The sequence below is a fragment of the Moschus berezovskii genome, chromosome 8 (genome assembly GCF_049115385.1).
Source record: "Moschus berezovskii isolate FMDL1 chromosome 8, NW_MosBer_1.0, whole genome shotgun sequence".
Lineage (NCBI taxonomy): Eukaryota > Metazoa > Chordata > Mammalia > Artiodactyla > Moschidae > Moschus > Moschus berezovskii.
The window spans coordinates 77,955,326-77,967,544 of record NC_142467.1 but is presented as its reverse complement, the minus strand read 5'-3'; the positions used below and the strand labels follow the sequence as shown (position 1 = coordinate 77,967,544).

The window sequence follows — 12,219 nt, the reverse complement described above, 5'->3', positions numbered from 1 at the left end:
ATATATACCAAAGCTATACAAGGACACTACAAGAAAACTACAGGCCAATTTCTCTGACGAATATAGATGCAAAAATCCTCAACAAAACCCTAAAAGACTGATTTCAACAGCGTACTAAAAAGATCATACACCATAATCAAGTGGTATTTATCCCTGAAATGCAGGATGGTTCCATAAAAGCCATATATGACAAGCTCACAGCTAATACAGTCAATGGTAAAAAGCTAAAAGCTTTCCTCTAAGATCAGGAACAAGACAAGGATGCCCACACTTTTACCAATTCTATTCAACATAATATTGGAAGTCCCACCCAGAGTAATTAGGCAAGAAACACAAATAAAATGCATTTGAATCAGAAAGGAAGATATAATATTGTCTCTTTTCAGAATACAAGATACTACATATAGAAACCCTGAAGTCTCTACCAAAAAACTTTTAGAACTAATAAAGTCAGCAAAGTTGCAGAATATAAAATCAATATTAAAAAAACTGCATTTCTGTACACTAACAATAGACTATTCAAAAAAGAAATTAAGGAAACAAACCAATCGACAACAGCATCAAAAAGAATAAAATACTTTAGAATAACTTTAACCAGGTGAAAAGTCTTGAACACTGAAAACTATCGAGACATAGATCAAAGAAGCTGAAGATGACATAAATAAATGAAGAGATGTCTTTTGTTCTCGAACTAGAAGAGTTAATATCGTTACAATGTCCATATTACACGAAACCATTTATAGATTCAATGTAATTTCTATCAAAATGCCAGTAGCATTTTTCACATAGGGGAAAAAAAAATCTTAAAATTCACATGGAACCACAAAAGACCCCAAATGGCCAAAGCAATCAAGGAATAACTAAGTTGGGATCATCACATTTCCTGATTTCAAGCTATATTACAAAACTATAATAATCCAAACAATATGGTATCAGCATAAAAACAGACACAGAGACCTAAGGAACAGAATCATAAGCCCAGACATAACCTACACATATACGGTCAACTAATTGTTGACAAAGGTGCCAAGAACATACAACAGAGAAAAGATAGTTTCTTCAATAAGTTGACTCTGGGAAAACTGGACATCCCTGTGCAAAAGAATGAAACTGAACCCGTGTCTTACATCACACACAAAAATAAACTCAAAAATGAATCAAAAACTTAAACTTGAGAAATAAAACTGGAAACAACAAAACTCCTAGAAGAAAACACAGGGGGAAAGCCCCTTCACAATCAGTGATGATTAATTGAACACCAAAAGCACAAGCAACAAAAGAAGTAATAAATAAGACTACACTAAACTGCAAAGCTTCTGCACAGCAAAAGAAACCATCAACAAAATGAAAAGGTAACCTTCAAATTGGGAGAAAGTATGTGCAAAACCTTATCTGATAAAAAGTTACCATCTAAAATATATAAAGAACTCATAGTTCAGTTCAGTTCAGTCGCTCAGTCGTGTCCAACTCTTTGCGACCCCATGAATCACAGCACACCAGGAGTTCACTCAAACTCATGTCCACAGAGTCGGTGATGCCATGCAGCCATCTCATTCTCTGTCGTCCCCTTCTCCTCCCGCCCTCAACATTTCCCAGCATCAGAGTCTTTTCCAGTGAGTCAACTCGTCCCATGAGGTGGCCAAAGTATTGCAGTTTCAGCTTTAGCATCAGTCCTTCCAATGAACACCCAGGATTGACCTCCTTTAGAATGGACTAGTTGGATCTCCTTGCAGTCCAAGGGACTCTCCAGGAGTCTTCTCCAGCACCACAGTTCAACAGCATCAAATCTTCGGCGATCAGCTTTCTTCACAGTCCAACTCTTACATCCATACATGACCACGGGAAAAACCATAGTCTTGACTAGACGGACCTTGGTTGGCAAAGTAATGTCTCTGCTTTTTAACATACTATCTAGGTTGGTCATAACTTTCCTTCCAAGTGGTAAGCGTCTTTGAATTTCATGGCTGCAATCAGCATCTGCAGTGATTTTGGAGCTCAAAAAAATAAAGTCTGACACTGTCTCCACTGTTTTTCCATCTATTTCCCATGAAGTGATGGGACCAGATGCCATGATCTTAGTTTTCTGAATGTTGAGCTTCAAGCCAACCTTTTCACTCTCCTCTTTCACTTTCATCAAGAGGCTTTTGAGTTCCTCTTCACTTTCTGCCATAAGGGTGGTGTCATATGCATATCTGAGGTTATTGATATTTCTCCCAGCAATCTTGATTCCAGCTTGTGCTTCTTCCAGCCCAGCATTCCTCATGATGTACTCTGCATATAAGTTAAATAAGCAGGGTGACAATATACAGCCTTGACGTACTCCTTTTCCTATTTGGAACCAGTCTGTTGTTCCATGTACAGTTCTGACTGTTGCTTCCTGACCTGCATACAGGTTTCTCAAGAGGCAGGTCAGGTGGTCTGGTATTCCCCTCTCTTTAAGAATTTTCCACAGTGATCCACACAGGTTTCTCAAGATCCACACAGTGATCCACACAGGTTGCTTTCTCAAGAGGCAGGTCAGGTGGTCTGGTATTCCCCTCTCTTTAAGAATTTTCCACTGTGATCCACACAGTCAAAGGCTTTGGCTTAGTCAATGAAGCAGAAATAGATGTTTTTCTGGAACTCTCTTGCTTTCTCCATGATCCAGCGCATGTTGGCAATTTGATCTCTGGTGTCTCTGCCTTTTCTAAAACCTGCTTGAACATCTGGGAGTTCACGGTTCACATATTGCTGAAGCCTGGCTTGGAGAATTTTGAGCATGACTTTACTAGCGTGTGAGATGAGTGCAATTGTGCGGTAGTTTGAGCATTCTTTGGCATTGCCTTTCTTTGGGATTGGAATGAAGACTGACCTTTTCCAGTCCTGTGGCCATTGCTGAGTTTTGCAAATTTGCTGGCATATTGAGTGCAGCACTTTCACAGCATCATCTTTTAAGATTTGAAATAGCTCAACTGGAATTCCATCACCTCCACTAGCTTTGTTCGTGGTGATGCTTCCTAAGGCCCACTTGACTTCACATTCCAAGATGTCTGGCTCTAGATCAGTGATCACGTTATCGTGACTATCTTGGTCGTGAAGATCTTTTTTGTACAGTTCTTCTGTGTATTCTTGCCACTTCTTCTTAATATCTTCTGCTTCTGTTAGGTCCATACCATTTCTGTCCTTTATCGAGCCCATCTTTGCATGAAATGTTCCCTTGGAATCTATAATTTTCTTGAAGAGACCTCTTGTTTTTCCTATTCTGTTGTTTTCCTCTATTTCTTTGCATTGATCACTGAGAAAGGCTTTCTTATCTCTCCTTGCTATTCTTTGGAACTCTGTATTCAGATACTTATATCTTTCCTTTTCTCCTTTGCTTTTCGCTTCTCTTCTTTTCACAGCTATTTGTTAGGCCTCCGCAGACAGCCATTTTGCTTTTTTGCATTTCTTTTCCATGGGGATGGTCTTGGTCCCTGTCTCCTGTACAATGTCACGAACCTCTGTCCAGAGTTCATCAGGCACTCTATCTATCAGATCTAGTCCCTTAAATCTATTTCTCACTTCCACTGTATAATCATAAGGGATTTGATTGAGGTCATATCTGAATGGTCTAGTGGTTTTCCCTACTTTCTTCAATTTCAGTCTGAATTTGGCAATAAGGAGTTCATGATCTGAGCCACAGTTAGCTCCTGGTCTTGTTTTTGCTAACTTCTTGTTTTTGCTACAGCTTCTCCATCTTTGGCTGCAAAGAATACAATCAATCTGATTCCGGTGTTGACCATCTGGTGATGTCCATGTATAGAGTCTTCTCTTGTGTCGTTGGAAGAGGGTGTTTGCTATGACCAGTGCGTTCTCTTGACAAAACTCTATTAGCTTTTGCCCTGCTTCATTCCGTGCTCCAAGGCCAAATTTGCCTGTTACTCCAGGTATTTCTTGACTTCCTACTTTTGCATTCCAGCAAAAACAATCCAATTAAAAATGGGTAGGGGACTCAAACAGACATTTTTCCAAAGAAGATGTACTGATGGCCAATAGGTACATGAAAAGACGTTCAATATCACTAATCATCAGGGAAATGCCAATCAAAACTGGATGAGATATCACTTCACACCCATTAGGATGCTATCATCAAAAAGATAAAAGATAAGTGTTGGTAAAATGTGAAGAAAAGGAATCCTTGTGTACTCTTGGTGAGAATGTAAACTGGCATAGCCACTGTGAAAAACAATATAGAAGAGGACTCCCTTGGTGGTCCAGTGGTTAAGAACCTGCCTGCCAATGCAGGAACACAGGTTTGATCCCCGGTCCACGTGATTCCACATGTGGCAAGGCAACTAAGTTGCAAGGCAACTAAGCCTGTGAGCCACAACTACTGAAGCCCACACTCTAGAGTCCAAATGCCACAACCACAACTACTGAGTCTGTGTGCTGCAACTACTGAGTCCCATGCACCCTAGAGCCCATGCCCACAATAAGAGAAGCCACTGCAATGAGAAGCACATGCACTGCAACTGGAGAGTAAGTAGTCCCCACTCGCTGCAACTAGCTAAAGCCCACGCACAGCAATGAAGACACAGCACAGGCAAAAGAAACAAAAACAAGCAAGCAAAAAAAACAGTATGGGAGAGTCCTGAAAAAATGAAAAGCAAAACTACCATGTGTTCCACCAATTCTACTTCTAGGATTATGTCCAAAGATGATGAAATCACTATGAGATACCTGCATTCCCATATTCATTTCAGCATTGTTCATAAAAGCCAAGGTATGGAAACAGTCTAAGTATCCATCAGTGAATGAATGGATTTTAAAAAATATATTTTATACACATACACAAAAACAAAAGAATATTATTCAGTCACACACACACAAAAATAAAACCCTGTCACTTGTGACAACCTTGAAGGCGTTATGTTAAGTCAGAGAAAGACAAATACTGTACATATATATTCCACTTATATGTGGAATCCAAAAACATTTTTACTAATAGAAATATTTTACTAACAGAATTGAATGGTGGTTGCCAGGTGCTGTGGGTGGGAAAATGGGAGATGTTGGTCAAAGGAGCCAAACTTTCAGCCATAAGATGAGTAAGTTCCAGGAATCTAATGTATAGCACGGTGACTATGGCTAACAATACTATATTGTGCAACTGAAAGTTGCTATTAGAATAGTTTTAATGTTTTCATCATAACAACAAAGTGGTAATTATGTGAGGTAAAGGATACGTTAACTAATCTTATTGTGGTAAATATTTCATAATATGTATGTGTATCAAATCATAACATTGTATACTTTAAATTTACACAATGTTAACACCAACTGTATCTCAATAAGGCTCGGGAAAAAAAAGAGAGGTGAACCTGTACAGATAATCCAAACTGGGTATCACGCAAAAATCACTTGAAATAGACGCATCTTCTTATGGATATTTTAAATAGATTATTAAAATTTATTCAATCACTGGAGTTTATACAACATGACAAGTTAACATTACACCAAACCAAACTGGGAAAACAAACTTTAAAATGGGCTCTGCACCCAAAGTTCATAGCAGCATTTACAACAGCCAAGACATGGAAGCAACCTAAGTCCATCAACAGATAAATGTATCAAGAAGACATGGTACATATACACAATGGAATATTTATCATAAAAAGAATAAAATATTGTCATTTGCAGTAACATGAATGGATCTAGAGAATACCACACTAAGTGAAGTCAGGGAGAAAAAAAGACATATATTGTATGATAGCATTTATATGTGGAATTTAAAAAATTATACAAATCAATCTATATACAAAACAGAAACAGACTCACAGATGAAGAAAACAAACTTAGAGTCACCAAAAAGAAAAGGGAAGGGGGCAAATGATAAATAGGAGGATGGGATTAACAGACATGAACTACTAAACATAAAACAGAAAAGAAGTAAGGATTCACTGTATAATGCAGGGAACAATAGTCAAAGTCTTATAATAGCCTATAATGGAAAAATAATCATATATAAATCCAGATCACTTTGCTGTAAACCTGAAAGTAACACAATATTGCAAATCAACTGTACTTCAATTTAAAAAACTGAATGTATTAATAATTCACACATTAACAAAATAAAGAAAAAATAAAATTGGATATGTATGATTTTAAAATAATCCATCTCTACTAACCTACCTGGTTTTAAATATATTATACATAATATTTTAAACCAAAATCTAAAGAGTTTCATAGATTTTTTTACAAAATAAATGGTTTTGAAAACTTCAAGTTGCCCTATTATTATTATTAAAACAATAATTAAAAGAACAGAACTGGTTTATCAAATAAATTGCCATGCAACCCAAGTTTCAAAAGTAATATGCATATATTACAATTGATACACTTGCTGCTTCTGTCAAAAGATCCATAATCAGAATAACCTATTACTAAGCAATGAAAATTAAATTGACAAATGAAAATCTTTTTATTAGGCACACGTAATATTACGATTACTGAGGCTAAACAAGGTGCAAAGAAAAAACTGAGTTCATATGCATGCTATTTAGCATACAACAAACATGATTTTTAACTTTAAGTTTGGCAGACAACCATCTTGAATATTCTAAATTTTAAAAATTACCCAAGGTTGCAACAGTGAGCATTCTAATATGGAAATCCTGTGATTTCTGTATAACAGTTAATTTCCTGTTTTCACTGTTTTATTTTAACCAACCATACCAGGTAAATATCCCGAAGAATTTCTTCCTGGTATACTTCCTGGTTAAATGACTTATATTTGGCATATTGTAATTAATATTATTCACATTTATTAAAACACAACATTAAGAATTCATACTACTTCAACAATTTTAAAGGTACCTTAATACTACTTAAAATACAATATTTAAAAATAAACCAAATATTTAAAGTTTAATTTGTATCCGTAGTGGCCTATGAGCACCACAAAAATCATTCTCTCCAGATACATAATCAAACTTTCCCCTCCTGTATTCTCTCATTCACATGCTTCTCCAAAAAAAGAACTTCCTATAAAGTCTTCCCTACAGTGAAAAAAACAAAAATTTAAACTAAAGGATGCTTACTATTACAGAAAGTTGAAGGAGAGTGCTAATTCAGCCTCCATTTCTCTACCAGCATCCAGACAGCTGCGGTCAGTCTTTTCACTTCTAATCTGGGTCCCTTTGGTTGGGAACACTGAGTTGTCCAACACAAAAGAGAGTCTGGATCTATTATTTGTTTGCTATTCCTCATATAGCCAAGGTGTTTAAATTACAAACTAGAGACAGGAAGTCCTAAATAGTAATACAATCTGTCTCTTGAAAATTACCTCCCTTTCCATTTCAGTAAAAACACAATTTCAACACTAAATTCAGATAATCTATTATATATTAAAGCACACATCACTAGCATGCACAGTAATATTAGAAAACCAGATCTAACTAACTATGCCTGTTTTTAACTATGAAAAACAAATAAATTTTTTTTGATGAAAACAAAAGTCGTCAACAGATTAGGGCCAGGTGCTCATGTACTTTCACTCTAAAGACTGTAGGAAATTAACAAGGAAAAAGGAATGAAGGAAGAATTCATGTAAATAAAGAAAAATTAAAGAATTTTTGCTAATATACCTGAAATTTCTCCTGCTTGTTCATCTGATATTTAGGATAAAATGCATAACAACTGATATTGAAAAAAATTTTTTTAACTTTAATTGAGGTATTTATTTGAACTCAAATCTAAATGATTAAAAATACTTAAAACTGAAATTTTTAATTACATATCAGTAAGTCAGACATGACTGAGCGACTGAACTGAAGACTTCTTTACTATTATTCATTGAGTTAATTAGTATTTAGGCACTATGAGTTTAGCCTTTAGAATAACTGGCATTTCTAAGAGTTGTACAGGTACCAAGCAACGGACTTAACAGTTTTTCATGTAACAACCCTATGAATATGCTTTCCTTAGCCTCATTATACAGATAAGAAAAAAAGAAGAAACTCAAAGAATGTAGAAGAATTTCCCCACGGATATATAACTAACTGTAAGGACTAGGTTGGAAATCAAATTCAGATAATGATGCTAGTATTAGGTGACACCAGTACTTCAATCACTGTTCTAGGCACTCACAATGAAACTTTGGAAGACATACACAAGGCAAAACAGGTTACTAATATAATGAAAGTGCAAATAAAGTGCTTTGAAGTGTAACAGACACTGTCACTGCCTACTAGAAGTTTTCCTATTAACAGAAAAGTCAAAATAGTTTGATGCCAGTTTAAGTAGCACAAAAAGGTGTCTGTTATATATACTAACTATATTAGAAATGTCATATTTTAAAATCTAGAATCCATGAGAAATGGCACTCAATTTTATTTCAATTTAAAGCCTATCTGGCTATATTCAGAAAACAGGATCTCATCTCTTGTAATCTTTTAAAATAAGAACAAATAAGTTATCTGCAAACATGCAAAGAGAGGAATTACAAACATTAAATCTGTCTTTAGAGAAGGTATAATTCAACAGGAGAAACAAAATAATTATTCAAGTGGGCCTATAAGAGAAAGATTTCATGTCCCTAGGTGAAGTACCCTGGTGGCTCAGATGGTAAAGCGTCTGTCTACAATGCGGGAGACCCAGGTTCAATCCCTGGCTTGGGAAGATCACCTGCAGAAGGAAATGGCAATCCACTCCAGTACTATTGCCTGGAAAATCCCATGGAGAGAGGAGCCTGGTAGTCCATGGGGTCACAAGAAGTCAGACACGACTGAGTGACTTTACTTCACTTCACTTCAGGTTAATATTGCCTGGAAAATCCCATGGATAGAGGAGCCTGGTAGTCCATGGGGTCACAAGAAGTCGGACACGACTGAGCGACTTCACTTCACTTCAGGTTAAGTAAAACTGGAATTTAGGGAAAGATTTTTAGTCTGCACATACCATCTACCATTAATGTTTGCTCTCTATGTAAAACAAAAAAAGCCAAAATCAAAAGAGGTTAAAAACAAAATTCAAGGCGTAAACAAGAGGTTCTACTTTTTAGAAAAAAATGATAATTTCAAGAGAGATTAAATTTAATATGTATATAGTGTCCAGAAGACTGAGGGCAAGAAATCTAGTTTATAACACATCAATTTAATGTTAAAGAGTCAGGGTAGATTACCTGCACAGGAAAAAAGATGATTGTTAATAAACTACCGTCAGAATTAGAGAGACCTGGGATCTCTTCATACTAAATAACAACAACAAAATGTTTATTTTCACCTTATTTACCGCACTGATTCGAGATCTGAGAGAAATCTACAGGGGGCTTGGCGGGAGGTGATTAAAGCTTGGTCTATGTAAATACACTTTAAAATTCAGTAAACCTGAGCAGCAAGCTACATAATGGCATAGGACGTTCTTTTTATCTTTGACAAATTAACTCACCTCTCCTTTAAAATAACAGAAGCATTCACCAAAAATTTATAAACACTCTGGCCATCTAGGTGCATAAATAAGTCAGCATACTGTATCTACTTTGAAGTTCACACCACTGCTTACACATTAATAGATTCTGAATGCCTTCTCAGATAAGGTTGTTAGAATTTACATTAGAGGAGCATTCATATAACTTTAGCAGATGTCAGAGAACAAAATGTTACCATCCAAAAATCTCCCATTAAGAAAAATTTCCTTAGGATGATCTTTATTTTCTGAACAGCAACAGCAGAAAGCAATGTTCAACTGCTGGGAGACTCCGGTGGCCCTCTAGAACCCTCAGAGTTCACTCTCTCCTTTGAGCACTGAAGCAAGGTTAACGTTTAGAATTAGAATCTCTAAAACTCCTAGTGTCAAGTGCAATTTAAGGCATATATGAGTCACTCTACAGGGAAGGAACAGACTATTCAAAAGCAAAGTACTTGGTTGGCACTAAAAGCAAAATTCAGATACTAAATGAGTACACCATATTAAATAATGATTACTGGTTCTTTTCTATTATTTATTGACTGACAAATATGACAAAAAATAGTCAAAGGTGGATAAAAAGAAAACCTGGGCTATCTATTAAGCTGTTTAGTTTGCTTCACTTATACAGGCAAAATTAAGTAACTTAATCACAACTATTAAGAGACAGCTTAATAACTATTCAAGTTGTAGCAAAACTCTTGAGCCCTGTAAGTATATTTCTATTTAGATATAGACTATTATGTGCAATACTGACCTGAAGCTTGAAATCATAATAACTACAGAAAATTCTTTAAAAAATTACAGTTAAGGAAGAAAATGTCTATAATATTCTGGTAAGAAGCAAAAGTTTGGGGCCCTCCTTTCACTATCTGGGGAAAACAAATGAAAAACACGACAATTCCATTTAAATTTTAACATAGCTACAAATGAAAGAGTTTTACTGAAAAACAGTAACGTAACTTTTGGTAACTAATACGAACAATCTAAAATAAATAAAAGTCTCCCAGGACTGCTGCTGCTGCTGCTAAGTCACTTCAGTCGTGTCCGACCCTGTGTGACCCCATAGACGGAAGCCCACCAGGCTCCCCCGTCCCTGGGACCAGGCAAGAACACTGGAGTGGGTTGCCATTTCCTTCTCCACCCAGGACTGCTACACTCTTAAATAAGGAGTGCAAGGATGGCAGGAGTGAACCATTAACAAAAATAGTTTTCTCCTTCCAAAGTTACTCCCAGTGAACTTAAAACTAAATGAAAAGCACTGTTTTCACTAAATTTTTACTACGCGCTAGTTGTTGACAGCAAACAATTAGTAACTGTTTAACTTTTTTTTTTTTTAAAGACACGCACTCTTTTTAACTACAAAAACTTGACTTTAACTCAGAGGAAGAAATGAAACTAATCCCAGCTATTCCTAAACTTGACAATTAAGAGCCTATGGACTTGGGCAATAAAAAGCCAGTCCCCACCCCCCCACCCCGCCACACAGCAACGACATTGTTAAACCACCCCAACCCAAAGATGTCAGATTAAGACTTGGAAAAATCCTACAAAACATTCTCGTTTCCGAATGCAGTCTCTGTAAACACTAAGTAGCTCAATGACCAAAGTGCTGTTGCCGCCTCCGTTCTCAAAGGCCAGGTCTGCCGACCCTAAAGAGTGGGGCCCTCCCCCTGGGGCGCGGCGAGCCCCCGCAACGGCGACCAGGTTTTCTGGGCCTCCGCCCGCTGACTCAGGGGCGCGGACTCGCCACGGGCGACGAGGGAGCCTCCCTCTCTCACCGTGAAGCGCTGGTCGCCGACGCTGCCCACCGAGAAGCAGTGATCGCCGGGATTCACGGCCCCGGTCAGCACCTGGTGCAGGTTCATGTCTGCGCCTCAGTCCAGCAACTGACGTCGTGTCCGGCTCATGCCCGGGGTCAGCGGTCGCTGCCCTCCCTCCTTCCTTCACGGGCGGCGGCCGTTCCGCAGCGACAGGCGCCAGAAGCCGGAGCCGCTCAGCTGCGGCCCGCAGCTCATCCCGAGCCCCGGCCTCTGAGGCCCGGAGGGGGCGGGCCAGCGAGCGGGCGGAGCGCCGCGCTCGTCCGCACACCTGTCACAGTCCACGCCGGCCCAGGTGAAGCTCTGGGTCGACCCAGCGGCCGCGACCCCCGGCCGACTCACCGGCCAGGAGGGCCACGCCGTCCACAACACTCCCCTGAGGTCTGGGTGGCTGGCCCGGACCGAGCCCAAGTGTCGCAAGCAGCACGCGCTCGCCCTCCCCACCTGACCTGGCCCTTGCAGGCTCCCGTGCCCGCCACCCCCAATGGCCTCGGCGGCTCCCTACGCGTCGCTAGGTCCCTTTGGCCGAAATATCGCGAGATTCTCGGGGCGGAAAGGAATACTGCGGTAAACGATTCACTTTTTTACCACGGCTGACAGAACAGCAAGAGGAAAACGCCTCTTCGAGGGAGATGTTGACCAATCCCGAGCTCTAGCCCACGTAAGGCTCCACCCACTTCCGAGGATAGACCAATGTCTTAAAGGCTTGTCAGGGACGCTGTGCGTTTGAATGTTCAACGTCAGGAGCCTAGTGAAAACATGAAGAGCCTTGGGTAAGGTTCAGTTCAGTTCAGTCGCTCAGTCGTGTCCGACTCTCCGCGACCCCATAAATCACAGCACGCCAGGCCTCCCTGTCCATCACCAACTCCCAGAGTTCACTCAAACTCATGTCCACAGAATCGGTGATGCCATCCAACCATCTCATCCTCTGTCGTCCCCTTCTCTTCCCGCCCTCAACGTTTCCCAGCATCAGACT

The 12,219-nt window shown here is 39.0% G+C and overlaps 1 protein-coding gene across 9 annotated transcripts in view; it reads right to left on the bottom strand.

Moving 5' to 3' along the window:
- The window catches only part of DMXL1 (Dmx like 1), a 127,927-nt gene extending 116,173 nt beyond the window's left edge, over positions 1-11,754 (bottom strand). For 4 of the 9 annotated variants that reach the window (XM_055431337.2, XM_055431338.2, XM_055431339.2 and 1 more), the window contains exon 1: positions 11,205-11,753. In XM_055431337.2, coding sequence (XP_055287312.2) covers positions 11,205-11,291 — 87 coding nt within the window. In that variant the 5' untranslated portion in view covers positions 11,292-11,753. Of the gene's footprint in view, positions 1-11,204 lie in introns of all 9 variants that reach the window. The other 5 variants (XM_055431341.2, XM_055431342.2, XM_055431344.2 and 2 more) reach the window with 2 other exon arrangements.
- Between the last annotated feature and the right edge of the window lie 465 nt (positions 11,755-12,219).